Source organism: Xylaria bambusicola, assembly GCF_022495145.1.
Source record: "Xylaria bambusicola strain CBS 139988 unplaced genomic scaffold F5B22scaffold_24, whole genome shotgun sequence".
Classification (NCBI taxonomy): Eukaryota; Fungi; Ascomycota; class Sordariomycetes; order Xylariales; family Xylariaceae; genus Xylaria; species Xylaria bambusicola.
Window position 1 is genome coordinate 287806 of NW_025953577.1, and position 15979 is coordinate 303784.

General features: G+C 48.4%; 6 protein-coding genes across 6 annotated transcripts; 4 read left to right on the forward strand and 2 right to left on the reverse strand.

The window, feature by feature from the left end:
- Window positions 1–510: 510 nt before the first annotated feature.
- F5B22DRAFT_609164 (uncharacterized protein) lies at window positions 511–1851 on the reverse strand. Its single transcript, XM_047975119.1, has 2 exons — window positions 1193–1851; window positions 511–1129 (listed from the first exon to the last, which is right to left on the reverse strand). Exons 1-2 carry the CDS (start codon window positions 1262–1264, stop codon window positions 890–892), a joined length of 312 nt encoding a protein of 103 aa, XP_047830261.1. The 5' UTR covers window positions 1265–1851; the 3' UTR covers window positions 511–889.
- A 905-nt stretch (window positions 1852–2756) lies between these two features.
- Window positions 2757–5362, reverse strand: F5B22DRAFT_636797 (uncharacterized protein; the record flags this gene model as incomplete). Its single annotated transcript, XM_047977343.1, has 2 exons — window positions 2757–4759; window positions 5050–5362. The coding sequence occupies 2 exons, from the start codon at window positions 5360–5362 to the stop codon at window positions 2757–2759; spliced, it is 2316 nt and encodes a 771-aa protein (XP_047830262.1).
- A 2253-nt stretch (window positions 5363–7615) lies between these two features.
- F5B22DRAFT_609171 (uncharacterized protein) lies at window positions 7616–9549 on the forward strand. Its single transcript, XM_047975120.1, has 6 exons — window positions 7616–8101; window positions 8153–8175; window positions 8237–8333; window positions 8449–8522; window positions 8600–9125; window positions 9175–9549. Exons 1-6 carry the CDS (start codon window positions 7971–7973, stop codon window positions 9323–9325), a joined length of 1002 nt encoding a protein of 333 aa, XP_047830263.1. The 5' UTR covers window positions 7616–7970; the 3' UTR covers window positions 9326–9549.
- Window positions 9550–9797: 248 nt separating this feature from the next.
- On the forward strand, window positions 9798–11661 carry F5B22DRAFT_210804 (uncharacterized protein). The gene has a single exon (XM_047969676.1). It carries the CDS (start codon window positions 10154–10156, stop codon window positions 10985–10987), a length of 834 nt encoding a protein of 277 aa, XP_047830264.1. The 5' UTR covers window positions 9798–10153; the 3' UTR covers window positions 10988–11661.
- On the forward strand, window positions 11555–13045 carry F5B22DRAFT_210793 (uncharacterized protein). The gene has a single exon (XM_047969675.1). The coding sequence runs from the start codon at window positions 12122–12124 to the stop codon at window positions 12995–12997; it is 876 nt and encodes a 291-aa protein (XP_047830265.1). The 5' UTR covers window positions 11555–12121; the 3' UTR covers window positions 12998–13045.
- Window positions 13046–13529: 484 nt separating this feature from the next.
- Window positions 13530–15193, forward strand: F5B22DRAFT_609179 (peptidase family S66). The gene is made up of 2 exons (XM_047975121.1): window positions 13530–13835; window positions 13894–15193. The coding sequence occupies exon 2, from the start codon at window positions 13897–13899 to the stop codon at window positions 14974–14976; it is 1080 nt and encodes a 359-aa protein (XP_047830266.1). The 5' UTR covers window positions 13530–13835; window positions 13894–13896; the 3' UTR covers window positions 14977–15193.
- Window positions 15194–15979: the final 786 nt, after the last annotated feature.

The window sequence follows — 15979 nt, forward strand, 5'->3', positions numbered from 1 at the left end:
ACAACTCCATAGGTTAGGGTAGGTGTAGAAATAAACCGCGCATGCAGCAATACGTGCCTACGCGAAAGACAAGGGTACGATGGGAAGCACTTCCACCGAACTATAATGGATAAGTAGGAACTGGTACGGCTGTGCCGTCTTTTTTTGGTCTGTTTATTCTCCTTCTCTCAGTCCGGCAGATACTTTATGACTTTACGATCACTACAGCTCATACAGGTTAGGGGGAGGCATACGGATGTGTGTTGTCGGTTTCAAATTGTTCTGCTCTTGTATTCTAGTTCCAACGGCTTTAACATTAGAAGATACGCTCGCTTTACTAAATCATTATTGATAATTTATAAACAGATTGCACCATGACTTCAACACCATAAAACTACTTATTTCAAGTATAAATTATAGGACAACCTCGGAGAGACTGGTCTAGATGCGTAGGAGGATGTATTCTTTTTGAATTCACTATAAATTCAGTATTTGAACTAGATCTTCAAATTTGGACTCATTATTTCAGCTCTAAAAATGACATGTGTTAAAATTGGATGTATGATCTAACAAACAACAGCGTTTATAACGACATAAGACCGAAATATTCATTGTCATGACCTAAATTTCCTATCGCATTTGTTTGCTTTATAAATGCGTTGATCTTACCGATATTCAGAGTGATACTATCCTACGTCAATTCTTCCCGATAATCAATCACCAACAGCATGCCTGATCTGGAGCAGGGGCGTTTGAAAGGAATTGTATCATGAATGCTCATATGCTTCATCTAGTCGTAGATATTGTATCGTAGGCTAGAGCTTCGGCTTAAAAGTGGAACGTATCACTACAAGGAGTCATTAAATATCCATCTCCATTCCCTGATATTGTCCTTGTTTTCCCGTGGCATTTACCAACTAGCGGATCCGACCTGTTCACCCGTCAACATGATGGGAGCCTTGTCACTGAACTTCTCCACGTCGGCGAAGACGATTTTTCCGTCATCGCTGGTGACTCCCATGTTAGAGTGCTCCTTGCTCTCCCACTCGAGCCATGCCTGGACGACGTAGGGCGCGCCTTCACTGTCGTACTTCGCGACCTTCCAGCTCTTAAGACCAAATGGAGCCCATAGCTTCTGGACAAGGGGCATCTTGAGAAGAATAAAGTCAGCTTTTAACACTGTGGAAACAATGGGTCTTGGATATGTATGTACATGGTGTGCGAGGTAATACTCCATGTCGAATTTGGTTCCGGCGGGGTACACGACGGACGCGATGAACGGCATTGTGATTGATTGTGATTGTGAAGCCTCGCCTGTGTAGCCGTGTGGTGGTGGTGGAGGATTGATTATCTTTAATACACCGAGTCCTTAGCTAGGTCACCTTGTGTATGTCTGTGATGTCGTCGTGCTGGTATTGAGGCAATGTCTCTCTTCGAATGTCGAGGGTTATGGCGTCTTTTAAGTTGGCACCATTGAGGGTTGGGGGAGCACAAGCGGAGTACCGGCCGAGCAAAGGCGGAGTCGAACAAATCGGGTTCCCAGCCGATCGCCCGCCCAGCGCACATCGCGCTTCAGAGGCGTCGTTACTCACCTGTTCAGCTCTGCATAGCTTTTCGTTCGTCATGCAGATTGCATAGAAAGCCTAATCGTTCACCAAGTGGGAACCGGGATGGACATTAACCCCTTTCGGCGTTAGCCTATCGCCGCATGGATATTGTTGATGCTTTACTCCGACCGGAATGCCTAGGAATGCACCAGAAGAAAGACCGATCACTCGGGCCTAAGTTAGATAGGTTAGCTATTGCGTTACAGCTGACTATAAAATGATTGCAGTGCGTTACTAATTGGGGTTGTTGGGACAAGAGATGCAGAGTCTCTCCGATGCGGAGTATCGGACTTTGAGGCTTAGTCACTGACGGAGCTGATGAGAAGAATATGCATACTTGCGGCCCAGGGAGGTAGTTCTACGATGAGACAGCAGCACTTGAAGCGAGTTCGCATGATTCCGCAATGAACTCATCAAGACACGAGAGGAGTTTAGTTTGTCCTGCTCTAACGCCGAAACAGCGAGAAAATGAAGGATTATTAAAAACCGGAATATCTTATCCCGTATATGCTGTTGAGCATTTGAGATTGCCAAAGCATCTGCCATGGGGAAATTTCATGCGCCGCATGGCTTAACAATTGCGACTATTCATGTACTCATTTTCTGTATTATTTTTTACATAGTCATTCACTCCGTCCTTCCCAAGTAGACCAAGTCAAGAGTGAATCCACAGTGTTTCCATGCCGTGATTGAATAATTACTAGCTCTAATTTAGTCATACTGAAAGGGATCGAAATTCTACGATATCTATGAGCCTGCATGAGAAATCTTGAAATTTAGTATCGCTCTCTCTAGCGTTGTTGATGTATATCTCAGATATTGAAGAATACGAAGTTGAAAGGCGAGCGTTGGCTATGACGTTCTCAAGAGCAGCCTATGGCTCAGAAGAATGGGTGAACGGGTGCTTTAGATTGAATACTAATACACCATAACGATGTAGAGACCGGCATACGATTAAAATACCACGATTGATCCGCTAGATAACAATTTCTATATGCTTTAGTTTGCTTTGGGACTCTGACATATCCAGCCAACACATTCATGGTCTTATCTTCCATCTTTAGTGAAATTCGTAATATATTCATATGCTCAAGTTTCAAGCACACCGTGGGCGTTGTGTGAAATATAATTATTAGGTTAGGTATACATATTTAAGCGAAGCCCCATAATCTACTGAATAGCTTCCCATTCTGCCTGAATCATCTTCGACAAAGCCAACAGATCCTGCGTATCTTGCCACGTATTCCCCGAAGGCTGCCATGTCGAGATATACTTCGATTGTTGCGACAGTTTGGCGGCATCGACACTAGCCTGGGCTGCCGCGGCGCCGTTATGGGTGAGATAGCCATAACCGACATTGGAATTCCCGAACCGCTGGCCGTAATCCGGTGCTGCGGCCTCGGCAACGGAGCCGCCGATGCGCATCATTGTCGCGTTCGTGTTGGCATTGAGTTGCTGCATGAGATTCACCTGCATCGCTGCCGTCGACGCGTCAATCGCCTCCTTCTGAGCCCATTGTCTCTTCGCCTGCTCGTTGCAGAGCTCGTCGACCTTCTTCCGGCGCGCCTCGACCTCTCTGCGCCGCGCGAGATAGTCGGCGAACTCGTTGAAGACGCCATTCTGGCAGGCCTGGCGTAGTTCAGTACGCCCTCGCTTCGTGGAACAGTTGCAGCAGAACCCATTCGGGCAGCCGGCATACGTCTTGTCAGTTAGGTCAGCGCCTACGAACCACTCTATTGATGTTCCTTTTATGCAGTAATCATAACACTCCTCGCAGACTGCTATGGCCGTCTTGTGCAAGTCTCCCTCTGCGTAGAAGTTATTGCCGTACCACTTCCTGCCCGAAGCGGGCTTGTGGGCACGCTTTCCGGCAGAACAAGGAGGCGGCCGGGCTGCTATGGCACTCGCCGCTTGTCTGAAGGCTGTAAAATCGCCATTCTTTTCGTAGCCTTGATGCAGCCAGTTGCGGAGGATAGTACCGCGCCAGACGAGCGTGTTCTCAAAGTTCTCACGATCGCTCGTGTCGGCGCTGAGGTCCTCCGGGACGGAGAGAAAACACATGCGTACGACGCCTGGGCACAGAGGCCGGCTAATAGGGGAGAAGAGCCCAGAAGCCCCAAGGAGATCGACGGTGGTGCAGTAGCACCATTGGCAGATCTCGATGTTGGGGTGGTCGTTGAGATGATACCACCTATTAAGATCTTGATCTTGATTCTGGAGGTCCTCTTCATCGACTCCAAGGACGCCGGCACACTGCGGGTATTTGCCCCGTCCTTCCATACACCGTCTCCAGGCTGCATCATTCCCAGTCTTGATGGCTACGTCCATGGCGAATTGGGATCCAACGGCCGTCATATCGCACCCGATTTGTCCACGAAATTCGTCCCCAAGCTCCGTGTAAGCGTTGAAGAGTTGTTCCATACTGGTCCCAAGAATTCTATCCCAGTAACAGGCCTGACAGAAAACTCCGGACTTACCCGCCACGGCCTCATACGTGAACACACGTTCCCCGTTCCCAGGCGGTGGAAATGTGTTGTCCGCGCCTGGACACGGTGGTAGCGCCATGCGTCGACGGGCATTCTCCACGAAGCGAGAAATGTTCGGGGACTGTGACCCTGACCCGTCGAGCTCCCGAAGCATTGCCTTGTATATATAGCCGCCCATCCCAAAGTCGCAAATCCAAATCCAGTCTGTCCTCGGCCCACACAGAGTGAACTCTCGCTCAAATGCGGTGCCGCGGATATTTCGCTCGAAGCACCATTTACAAACCGCCATATCGTCAATGGCCTTCACCGTGTAATACTCCACGGGTTGCGTGATCTGCTGGCTACTATTACCGCAACTGAACCATTCCGTTGTGCCCTTTGCAAAGTTCAGAAGCGGTTCCATTGTTCGTTTGGGCACGCATTCGTAGTGCAACAGCGCTTTAACTGCCGGGAGCGCCATGTCACAATTAAATGTCGCCTGTCGCGCCCTGGTGGGACCATCTGGGTGCGTCCCTTCGGGCTCACTCAGGGGCTGGAAGTAGCTTGCGAGTTCTGGCTCGAGAGCCGCGTAACACGAGCTGCATATCCCAAATTGGTCTTCGATGATTTCTACCTTCTCCCGGAATTGGGGCTTGAAGACGTAAAATTGTACTAGGTCGACTGAAATGAACTTGGACCCGGGACATCCTGCTGGAGATGCTGATGGTGCCTGGCCCTTTGATCTCAGATGGAAGTATGAGATTTGTTTCGGCTCCTCAGGAGGAGGTGTCGGATATGAGTGTGTATTGGCCTGATGGGCAGGGGGGTTGAAGCTATGAGGCAGAGCGTTCGTGTCACAAGGGCAGAGTATCTCTGGGCTTGGGAATAGCTTCATTCCTAAGATCTAATAATTGGCTATGGCGTTAAAGGGCCTCTTAACCTTCCAAGTTCGAGAAATGGAGAAAGGGACCTAGCCAGCCTTTATATACATGAATTACCCCGCTCGAGAGGGTGGTCCGTGCTGTCCACGTCATCCGTGTGACAGTTCGCCATTGGCACCATGTTAAATGTTCCGGTCGCAACCTTTGGCTCATAGCCATGATTCTCATATTGGCGGGAGGGTGAGGGATAGGAATACTGAGGCTGCTGCTGCTGCTGTGGTGTGGGCGGGTAGTATCCGGCGGTAGTAGTAAGGGGTTGATCGTTGCTCCCTTGAGACTGCTTATAGTCCTGTTGTATCTGTTGTGCCAGTTCTCGGGCATCATTCATAGCACCCTGCACATGGCTCCGGGCTTTCTTGAAATAATTCATTGTGACTTGCGCTTGACTATGTAGTTCGACCCTAAGCTTGAGGAGTTTGAGAGCCGTATGAATACGATAGATAGTGAAGAGACCTGTGCATCCCTCTTATACCAAGCACAACAGACTGATGAGAATATCACACCTTTCGCCCTGTTCCAGATGCATCTTCATCGTAGACTAGGAGTCTATCAGGAGATCTAGATCATGCGCTAATGAGTCGCTATTCTTAATGTTGAGCTTGGCAGCTGAGCATGTAGCGAGGAGCTGGGTCTTGGCAGGCAAAGTGTTCTAGGCCTGGGGTTGGGTGGCACCAGTAGCAGTACGACTTCGTCTCTTACTAAGTATTCTGGCCGCAACAATATGTGAGTCTACATGGAAGCAAATCTTTAGCTATGAGAACAAGGTGGCGGCTTTGTTTAGATCATGCGCCTGCAGTCGTATAATTGCCAGTTTGATGGTTTTCGTGACCCTCACTCTGCATATGTATTTTGGAGCCTCTACCAATAAGACACATCAATCAAGTACACCCTTTGCGCTTACATGATCTTGAAATTTCTCTTTGCCCTTCATAATATCACCTACATGCTGAGTTATTTAGTTTGCGGCAATCACTACTTGTTAATAAAGCTATCGTCAATAAACAGCATGAGTTGTTTTAGAACTAATTAGCGTCGAATTCGACGATCGCCATAGCCCCTGCCTTCCAGTTCGTACTTAACAAGTACCGAATTCGTTTGACCTTGAAATCATGTTATACTACTTACCCGCTAAATGGAAATACTGCGAAGTTTCCTATACCTACCTGGACTGTTTGAATTTTAAAGCACGTTGCATGCGAATGATGTTGCACTCATAGAAAGGCTCCTGTCGCCATCTTCCATTACAGACACGTAAGAACTAAGTGAGTGATACCGTATAGCGATAGAAACCTTGAAATGACATTGTATCGAGATCAGCAGGTATGCAGATTGATAAAAGGTGACTTTAACCTAGCTTTTGCAACAACGTCCACCTTGGTGTTGTCATAGCCAGCATTTCCGAGCAAGTAGTTCTCTATGACTCAACCCAAGTTAGTAGTGGCGTTGTTCCAAACTTGTAGAATGGGTGTAAGTGGGTAATTACAGGTGTCTTTAAAGGCAGTTGGAATCTCCAGACGGCTCGCAAAAGTCAGAATCTTCGTTGAATTAGAGCTGTGTATCCTCAATTCTTTACTCGTATCTCACCAATTCAGGTAGATTTCGAATGTGTATATAGCTGCTTCGTCGTAAAAGTTGTGCTATAGTAAGCAGTGGGTTACAAGGCAAGAAGTTGAGTTCCCGAGATTCAATACATACATTGTAGCATTTGTATAGTGAAACTTATCGGTCTACGACCAACGGTATACTCAATAACTACATCGATAACTAGTTGTTTGATACACGACCCCTAAGCAATATCTGCTCTGTTTATTGGCAATAACTTATGCTTTTAGGGACATCTATTGGACATACATAACGATCTAATTATCAATAGTAACCCCGAGTCAAAATAGAAACGGAAGAGCTCAATAAGGGTCATTTGAGTTGCAACTGGCAGACACTTATACGCCAATATCACCAGATAGCAAGTGGCGGGTACTTACATTTTGCACCGGTGTAATTACGTCTAAGTATTTACTGTCATACATTACCCACAATAACAGATGAAGCGTTATTAGCTTCGCTAATAACTTTATGTATTTATCACGGCGAATAGATAACTCATAAAATTGTCACTTCCTTATAAGTTTTGACATATGAGTCTTCTTAGCGGTTGACAGAGCTTAGAAATGTAACGGATTTAGGTAGATCATATAGTAACCCTCAACAGCTTTTATTTTTGGCAACTATGGCATGTTAATACTGTGTATATCGCGCATATGAAAGGATGAATACATTGAAGCAATTGAAAGGCATCTCTTTGAGTTATACCTATGTTTAGATTGGGGAACTCTAATATTTTATGGAACAGCATGAGATAAGTGCCATACCATATCGCATGATTAGCTCAACTGTCAACAACACAGTTGAAAGATACGTATACCTTAACGGCAAAGGTTTGCTACCATCATGGCTCTTCTGAGGTAATGAAACATCTGAAATTATCAGTATATAATCGATTGATTTACGTTTCGGGTCGCGATCTCGATCGATTTAGGTCACGGAAGCTATCACTCCGATCACGTGATAATAAATGATGTAGGGGTATCTTCACGCGGAGAACTTCTGCATTGAGATACAATAGGGCGGGAAGTGATGGACCGCAGTCTCTGAAAAGAACCTCGAGTATTGTCCACGTACATGCAAAAATTCAGTCTTTGAAACATAGCGTGCGAGGCGATGGGCTAGCGAGAGCAGAATAGGCAGGTAAATGACCTTGGCTTTCTGCGTGTGAGTGCATATTGTTGACGTACATAAGCATATAAGCATAGTGACGTAACTGTGCCGCTTCGCTTTTCCGCTAATATTTCATTTTGAGACTGTGATTAGGGGTTCTTAAGTGTTGAGGCGCGACGTTGCTGATATAACCCCTTGGTCCCGCGCGCTCACCTTCCATAAGACAATTACTTTGAGTCTTGCTCATTGAGAGTCTCTTCACGATGGTCCTACTTTCAGCAACAGTTATTTCGTTGTTCGCGCTTGGCGTGTCCGCCCTTTCTCTCCGCCAGCAATCTGGTGGGGTAGAGAAGAGGTGGGTAGGATGGGAGAACATCAGGAATGCCTTTATCTTGTAAGTGACAACATCTGGTACTGCCTATATGTTCTCTAACAGAGACAATAGTGGTGACAGTTACACACAGACGGGTAAAAATTATAATTCGCAGCTTAACATGCGATAACAAAACATTTTGTTGATGGAATGCAGGCTTTGATTACACCTCGACGCAGCCCTCAACTGCGAACCCCTTTGGTAACCCAGCATATCCTGGGTGGACATCGTCAAATGGGCCGAACTGGGTCGGGTAAGTACTTCAAGATTCCTTAAGTCTCAATAAAACTGCCTGATTGAGACTTTCGGCTTCCCTTCTGAAGCTTGTCAACTATTGATACTGTTGCCAATTACTAACCTCCAAGTAGGTATTTGACATTCAAGTACAACGCCTCGTCTCTACTGACATATAATCTTGCGTATGGGGGCGCAACAGTGGATTGTGAGTGAGCGGTAAAGAGGTGGCAGTGTAGTCATTCAGATAGTCTGAGCAGCAAGATACTAACATTATCCCAATAGCGGACTTGGTGGCTCCGTATGACGTCTCTGTCAAGTCACTGAAAGATCAGGTCGAGTCGGAGTTCATTCCGGGCTACACTGGTAGTTCGGCCAAGGCGACTTGGACGGGTGACAATTCGATCTTTGCTGTTTGGATCGGAATTAACGACATTGGCAACAGTTACTACAAGGGAACTGATGAAACCGATATTCTCAACACCCAAATCTTTGATGTAATCTCGGATCTAATCGACCAGATCTATGAGGCGGGTGGCCGGAACTATGTCCTCATCAATGTACCACCCCTTGATAGGACCCCGTTGATCGTGCCCCAAGGAGACTGGGCAGTATCAACTTCCCAGGCGGATGTCGCGTCCTGGAATCAATTAGTTCTTGATTTCGCCGACACGCTGAAGAGTAAGGGCGACACGAATGTCTGGGTCTATGATTCGAACAAGAGCTTCGGAGAGGCCATGGATGATCCGTTATCGTATGCCGAGACTTCTGGGCTGAAGAACACCACGGACTACTGCGTCGCCTACCAAAAGTAAGACAAGTGCTGGTCTTCAATGATATTGGATTGCTAACAAGCCTAGTGGTACTCCTGCACAAGATACTCTTGATGACAGCTGTGGCGTCCCAGTTAACGAGTACTTCTGGCTCAACAACTTGCACCCAACTTCTGCGATCCATGAAGTGGTTGCTAAGGGGGTGGCTGATCTTTTGACTGCCGGTCCCAACGCCTGAATGAACTAAGCCGATGAGCTGGATAAGAGGTAGGTTGGTTAGGCAACCTAGGTAGTATTGATATTGAAAACTACTCGTCGGAACATAGACGAGGGGTAAAAGCACAGCTTGTATTTTTGAATCAGGAATATCGGTATGTATGCAGGTAGCGACAGTCGACAAATCAAGTGACATTTCTGTCAAAATCAAAGTTAGTAATTTCAAAGTCTAGACTGTCATGTTGATGCAAGCTCTTACCTAACTTGGGTATGTCTACTTTAAGTATAGTTGAACAAGTTCCAGATTGGGTTCGCAATGTCTCACAGGTCGATAAATACCTGATGTACCTAGCCAACAACACGGGTGCATCCCACTGGGCACATGTACCTAGTTCACTGTGTGCTTCTGCGTCAGATCGCCAAGATTGCCAAGCCCATAAGTACAGTGCTAGACCCCTGGCGTTCGAGACCATGTACACAAGGAAATCTGAATGTGTAATTCCATTCAATTCATGAGGGAAAGACCAGAGAAAGACATCAGGTAATGCGGGTTTTTGTACTAGGGGTAGCTAGCTCACGGGTACGGGCAGATACGATGCTTCAGGTACCTACACAGTAGCCATTAGGTACAGTAGGTAGTGTGCCTGGTGCTACAGACTAGATTGCGCCTCCTGTTTAGCCAAGCACCTATCTACCTACCTACTTACCTGTTTGCTCATCGCTTGTTCATCCTCTCTTCACATGCTTTTCTCTATTGGACGCATTGCGCTGTCGAACTCCCTCTCATAAGGCCCTCTGTGATTTCGACGCGACGGATCTCAAGTGCAGCCTCAAGCCTGGTTAAGTCGCCATGGCTGCCTATAACGGCACAACACCATTCTTTCGCGCCCAGCCCGGTGCTATAGGCTTGTTACCGGAGTCGAGGCAGCCCCAAAAGATCCGCAAACGCCTTACTCGTCGATCTAGAGTTAGCACTGCTACTATTTTCGTGCCCAGCTCAGACGAGACTCCGGAGGAGCACTTCCCTCTACAGACGGTATACACCCGCACCTCTCATCCTCGTTTCGTGAACCGTTATGATAGCCGCGAGATACTTCTGGTAATCGACGGTAGCTGCGTCAATAACGGTGCCATCTCACAGCCGCCGGCTGGGGGCTGCAGCTTCACCTATAAGGGTACCGGCAAGTCGGGTTTAGCCGCCTTTCCATTCACGGCGGGGCATGGTGACGGCGGCATGGTTGGATTTCCGCTTGAGCAATCTGGTCCGGGCGGTGAGCAGCACGTCGCTACCAGCAATCGCGCCAAACTCCGGGCTGTCATCGCAGGGCTCGAGTTCCGAGAATGGCAACAAGAGGGGTGGAAGCGCATTGTGATTGCTACTGATCTTGAATACGTCGTTCTTGGTGCAACGACGTGGCTAGCCAAATGGGTCAAACGACGATGGAAAAACCGTAAAGCGCGACAGGTTGCTAACCGGGATCTATGGGAAGAACTTCACGGCATCATTGATAGACTGGCGCGCCTAGGAACAGAAGTGTCTTTTTGGCTGATACCCGCTCGGGGCATGATCAAACATTCCTCTGGTCTGGTACAGGAAACAAAAGAGGTCGCTAGAGCGGCTGCGACGGTCCACTTCGATGCGTCAGCCCAGGAATTCACGAGGTTGTGTGGTATCGAAGTTTGAATCGTTGATTGCTTCCCCAGACTGCCCAGAGGTTGATTCTAGCTTGGCCCACTCACCCATCGTGGCATCTATTCGTGGTATCGCTCCCCACCAAATAGACACCGGCCTGATCGATTCGCGCTTGTATTTTAAAAGTTTGGATGCTGATACTCGTACCACGCACGCGTTGTGACAACAAGGCGATTAGCACAGCAAACAAGATTACCTACCACACATGGTACTGTCGAGAAGACGGACACCCAAGAAGGATCATAGTATTGTGCAGCACCAATGGCTTGCTGCCAGGTTGCTTGCTCCTAGTTTGGAATAGCCTTCGCTACTCCGAGTTTCGAATGGTTCCCTGGTTCACAATGGCGAGGCGGTACGTGAGACTTCGCGATGGCACCAAGCCTCCTCAATTACAATCTAAAAGTATGGAAATGCTGCTTTTGCCAACAGACAAACATGCACCAGTATTGCAGCCCTAATACAGTTATCGAATTCACGCTCACCGATTGAAACTAAATCTTACTTTGCCACTTTTTCTTGTTTCTTTCTTTTCATATTCAGGTTCGGGTACAGCAGGCGGTGTGCCGTAGCCCGGGAAGAAGCTGTTCTCAAACAGGGCCCGATCTGCAGGGGTCTTGTTTCATCCACCTGCAGTTTGATAAGCCTTCGTCCATCCCCGGATATAGGTTTACCGTTTGATCACCAATGCCACTTGTGCGCCGCGGCACGCGTTTGCCGCTTTGCGTGCGGATCAGAGCGGATCACACCCTCTCGCGGCTACGACACGCAAACCGACATGGTCTGAGGTCAGAGATGTGAAACTTGCCTTGTTACCCCAGCTCGGGCCATGACCTCAGCAGAAGGATTTCAACTGGACCCCTTCAGACCTCCCTGAAGATCCCGCTTTTCGTCTGTTTACTTTTCTCAATATCTCAGCAATAATAATAATCATTGGGGACCATTTCGATTTCATTCCCTTTCTAATTAACTTCAACCTAAAGGCAGTAACCACCAACCAGTCTTCGGGATTTTAGCAACGGCACGATAGACACCAGATGGAATAACCCTGAAGCCTTATCACTTTTCTTAGTCTTCTCCTTTCTATTCGTTGAACCTGGCGTTCCCCTAATTATCTTTTGATCTAAAATGGCTGGCCTACTAGACAAAATTGGTGAGGACCTGGGGCTTACTGCGGGCTTGGGACTGGGCAAAGGGAGTGTTGAACCTACAAGTTCGGCATCCGATTCTCCGCTGCCAACGGAAACGAGCACTGCGGATCCCACGCCGACATCAGCGGAGGAGGAGACTGATACGCCCGAGACGACGAGTGCCCAACCTTCACCCACCGAGCTTCCGAACAGTACATCGGCAACCTCGCAGGCTAGCCCAACCTCAATTGAGAGTGTATTCACTAGCCCAACTCCCGAAGCCTCATCAACACCCTCATCAGCCACTGGTACCCCAAAATCTCAAACAACACCACGAACCACGCTTGTCACATCTACTCTCTCTTCCAGTTCGCTTATTGAGAGCATTGCTACAAGCATAGGACTGTCTAGTTCAGTATCCAGTTCCACCTCGATTTTGCCATCAAGTTCGACATCATCTTCATTGGTCAGCCCATCCTCGGTTGCTTCCGTAACCGAAGTCACCGCTACCACCATTGTCTCGTCTCCAACCCCAGCTATTACCACTCCAGTGGCAGTCGCAGATGGAAACGGCAACGAGATTACACAAAACCAGAGCACTGGTAACAACAATGGCGGCGGTCTGTCTACTGCTGCCATTGCTGGCATAGCCGGTGGTGTAGGTGGTGTGATACTGATCATAGCCATACTCTTCGTTCTCCACAGAGTCTGGCGGAAAAGGCGGCAAGGAACCGACGACGCTCTCGAGAAGCTCGACCAGATGTATGAGGCCGGACGACCCGAAGGTTCCACCTCTACAGATAGACTGGTGCGCTGGAACAAGGGCTTATCCGAATACCATCACTCCGATGCGTATAAGGGATATAGAATGTAATGGACCTACCTCTCCTAGTCGATCAGGGAATGGGATCAATCTATTGGGTTAGATATGGGGATAGGCGTTGGGATTGGGTTTTGAAGACCTTGGCATTCAATCATTAAGCGATGCATTACGGCCAAAGTGCCGCAACATATACCATGTCATTAGCTCAGGCAATTTACATATGCGATATGAAAAAACAATATTCGATAATATCAATACAGTCTGGATGTTCACCGCGAGATTCGGTTGTTCGAAATTGTGGCCTCGGTGCGTGTTCGTAATATCTAACTCAGTATCTATGAACCGTCTTACCCAGAATGAGGGCTTTGTCTCACTTTGCCTGTGCCTAGTGAAGGTATTTACTAATGTATTATGTATTTACGTCCGTACTTCCCAACAGTTAGACGCGCGCACCAAAATTGATGGATTGATGCAGTGCTGTGCAGGTAAGGAGTCCGCCGGGTGATGCCAAGCCCGTACATATTGTCTTATAGTTCGTGGTGGTTGCCCACTTTTCAGAATGTCGCACAATATAATGCCTGACGACTGACTTGTGCCATCTACTACTTACTCCCGAGATATGTGGTGAATATGTCTGGATGCACTGTCTCGGTTCTAACCGAGCTGGGGAACATGCATGTTGAACCCTTTCTAATTGCGCATGAGTGGTAAGCATGATTCCACATCCATGTAGTAGCGTCTCGTCAAGCACGCCCTTCGGAGTAGAACACGGCGTAGCTACTTGGGCGTCATCTATTCAGCGTGGCCCAACTGCAATCTTACGACGGAAGTACAAGAGACGGCCAGAAGCAATATATATTGCGATAGATTTGTCACTAGATTCACCACTGTACGCCGTCCCTTGTCTCTAAACGCATCGTTTCATAACCGTATCTAAGAAGTGAGAGGAAATGCCTTCGCCCATACTGCCCAAAGCCCTTGAGCCAGGCCAGACAATTGCCTGGGTGTCTCCCTCGGCACGCTACAACGACACGCTACCGAAAGTTATAGCGCGCGCCACCGCCGTGCTGGAGAGCAAAGGATACGTAGTCCGCGAGTTGTTCACTCGCGACACAAGCATACAGAACGGCATCGCAAACCGACTGTCAGAACTTCGCACCGCGTTCACGGACCCGACCATCGACGCGGTCTTCTGCACCATCGGCGGGCCGGCCTTCACAGAGCTTCTTCCGGCGCTCCTGGCCGACACGGCCCTGCATGAGGCGATTCGAGCCCATCCCAAGGTCGTCGTGGGGTACTCCGATATCACGGGCCTGCACTGGTTCCTGCACGCAACGACGGGCTTACGCACTTTCTACGGCCCTGGGGCCATACCCGAGCTAGGCGAGCTCGCGTCCTCAGAAGACGAGGACATGCCCCTTGCCTTCAATGTGAGGAATCTGTTCCGTGCCGTCGCAAACCGCTCGCCCATCGGCGACGTCGAGCGCTCGCGGGTTTTCCACCCGGCCTTGCCGCCTTCTACGCTTGATGATAACTCAGAAGAGCCGAACGAGGTCCTTCCCAGCGCCGGCTGGATCTGGTTGCGCCGTGGTAAGGGCACGGGGCGACTTTTCGGGGGGTGTCTGACCGTCATGGCGCGGATAGCCGGCGTGCGCGCGATCGTGCCTGATTGGCGGGGACGTATCGTCTTCCTCGAGACGGCTGCCGGCGACGATCTCGTCTCGGGAAACCCCATCGACCGCGTGCAGGCCGGCATAGCAGACCTCATCGCACAGGGCGTATTCGACGATGTCGCGGGCTTGGTGGTGGGTCGTCCGTTTGGGTACCACACATCCGAGAAGAGAGAGCAGTACGCCAATGTGGTTAAAGGATTATTATGCGAGGGTCCCATGGGAGAGAAGAAATTCCCCATCTTGTATAATGTCGACTTCGGACACTCGTCACCGCTGCTTACGCTGCCTTTTGATACGCTGGCTACGCTGGATTCCGACAAGGATCAGTTCGCTATAATAGAATCTGCGGTGGTCTAGAATTGGACTTTCATGAATGAGACCAACGAGAAGCCGATGGCTCTAATTATCTTCTGTAGAGCTTTGTTGCACGTCTTTTCTGTGATCTTGTGTGAGCGACCTCAGACTAGTGAATTGTCAGATCCTGTAGGACCATCGAAATTCTGAAAAGCATGGAGTCTTACATGACGTTTGGTCATCAGTGGAATTATGGCCGAGACCCAAAGAGAAAAAGGAGATACTAGAACAATTTCTGCTGTCAAGGTAGATATAACAAGCGCAGATAACTGGGCTTGGAACTTGGTGCTATTCAGATTGCAATGATCAACTAGGGCTGTATGAGTCCTTGACCAACCAACTCCTTCTCGGCTATTGGTGGCTTGACTCGACTCTGTATACAACTGGTCTGCTAGCCTAGACCGCCTAGGTCTATAGGGTCTATTTCAAGAAGTGAGGTCTGTATAACCTCACTTTCCAATATTGCCTGCATGTCTCTGAATGATCACGAACAGCCTGCAATGGCCTTTCATACGGCCGAAGCGCAAGGCGAATATGTTCAGCTAGTACAGCTTATAGGCGTATAACAGTAGAGACCTAGTTGGCTAGCCTAAATGAAACTAACAATACACTTTTGGCCTAGTTAATTATAAAGTGGTGGTTGTGTTCAATGCATCTTTGACAGGTCCATGACAAGTACCAATTTGGTCAACTGTACCTCTTGGGGCACGTGCATACCGTATTTTGCGCTTCGTAGATCTTCTGCCGGAACGTTGAGACCTAAGAACATGAAGAGGCCAGTCTGGTTGAGCTCCAAGTACAATGAGAGTAATGCCGCTCATTCCACCAATGCTCGCAAGAAGTTGATATTGTATGTTGTGTCGTAGAATTGAGCGACAAATAATGTCGTTTAACCCCAGTGCTTCCGCCCCTTTGCCTGCTCGATCCAAGTCTAGCATGCAGGCATGCATATGGTGAAATTGACCTGGAGAAACGAATGCATGGGACAGCATCAACGGCGCGTGAT

Bases quoted from the DNA above. Each gene is read 5' to 3' on its own strand.
- F5B22DRAFT_609171 (XM_047975120.1), top strand. From the start codon at position 7,971: ATGGTCCTACTTTCAGCAACAGTTATTTCGTTGTTCGCGCTTGGCGTG. The intron at 8,176-8,236 runs GTAAAAATTATA...GATGGAATGCAG, and splicing joins TGACAGTTACACACAGACGG to GCTTTGATTACACCTCGACG. The intron at 9,126-9,174 runs GTAAGACAAGTG...TAACAAGCCTAG, and splicing joins TACTGCGTCGCCTACCAAAA to TGGTACTCCTGCACAAGATA.
- F5B22DRAFT_609164 (XM_047975119.1), bottom strand. From the start codon at position 1,264: ATGCCGTTCATCGCGTCCGTCGTGTACCCCGCCGGAACCAAATTCGAC. The intron at 1,130-1,192 runs GTACATACATAT...ATTCTTCTCAAG, and splicing joins AGTATTACCTCGCACACCAT to ATGCCCCTTGTCCAGAAGCT.
- F5B22DRAFT_210804 (XM_047969676.1), top strand. From the start codon at position 10,154: ATGGCTGCCTATAACGGCACAACACCATTCTTTCGCGCCCAGCCCGGT.
- F5B22DRAFT_210793 (XM_047969675.1), top strand. From the start codon at position 12,122: ATGGCTGGCCTACTAGACAAAATTGGTGAGGACCTGGGGCTTACTGCG.
- F5B22DRAFT_609179 (XM_047975121.1), top strand. From the start codon at position 13,897: ATGCCTTCGCCCATACTGCCCAAAGCCCTTGAGCCAGGCCAGACAATT.